At 38.7% G+C, this 688-nt stretch overlaps 1 protein-coding gene across 2 annotated transcripts in view; it reads left to right on the top strand.

The window, feature by feature from the left end:
* Window positions 1–688, top strand: part of miga2 (mitoguardin 2) — a 9,252-nt gene that overhangs the window by 7,380 nt on the left and 1,184 nt on the right. For both annotated transcript variants that reach the window (XM_032538782.1, XM_032538783.1), the window contains exons 14-15: window positions 73–126; window positions 223–339. In XM_032538782.1, coding sequence (XP_032394673.1) covers window positions 73–126; window positions 223–339 — 171 coding nt within the window. The remainder of the gene's footprint in view (window positions 1–72; window positions 127–222; window positions 340–688) is intronic.

Below are 688 nucleotides of genomic sequence, written 5' to 3' on the forward strand. Positions count from 1 at the left end.
GTGATTATTACGTCACCGATGACGTAATAGGTTAGTTACAATTGACTCTAATAACAGGTGTTTTTCTGTTAGGCTCTGGCAACTGCTTGCTGGTCTGTCTTAAAAGCAAAAAGGCGTCTTCTTATGGTGAGTTTGAGGTAATTTATAATTTGAGAACCTTATTATTGCATCCTTGTTTCTTTTAAGTTTTGATAGCTGAGTTTCTCTTAATCCTCTCCATAGGTTCCTGATGGTTTTATCTCCCACTTTTATGCCATATCCGAACATGTCAGCCCAGTTTTAGCTTTTGGGTTTTTGGGCCCCAGACAGCACCTAAGTGAAGTTTGCACTATTTTCAAGGTAAGAGCATACACGACTAAGAAGCTGTGATTTTGACACAATTTTAGACATTGCGTGATGTGGTGTAATTTAAGAAGGGTACTCCACCAACTTTACACATTAAGTTTTAGTTTACACTTGTATGGGTCAATCTAAATAAAAGCTGGTTCCTACATTTCCCATAATGCAATACTGCACCAGCAAATTTTGTAATGGTGTGTTCCATTTGTAATTAGAACTAGGATTTTCCGTTGTCACCCCGAGCTAAAAATCCAACATGGCTGCTCCGTGCATACACAGTTGTGAAAGCTGTAGTAACAAAAAAACTGTTATTTGTGTCGTACACGCAGTGCTGTCTCTCTCTCTCTCT

The sequence above is a fragment of the Etheostoma spectabile genome, chromosome 16, assembly GCF_008692095.1.
Source record: "Etheostoma spectabile isolate EspeVRDwgs_2016 chromosome 16, UIUC_Espe_1.0, whole genome shotgun sequence".
NCBI classification, from domain to species: Eukaryota; Metazoa; Chordata; class Actinopteri; order Perciformes; family Percidae; genus Etheostoma; species Etheostoma spectabile.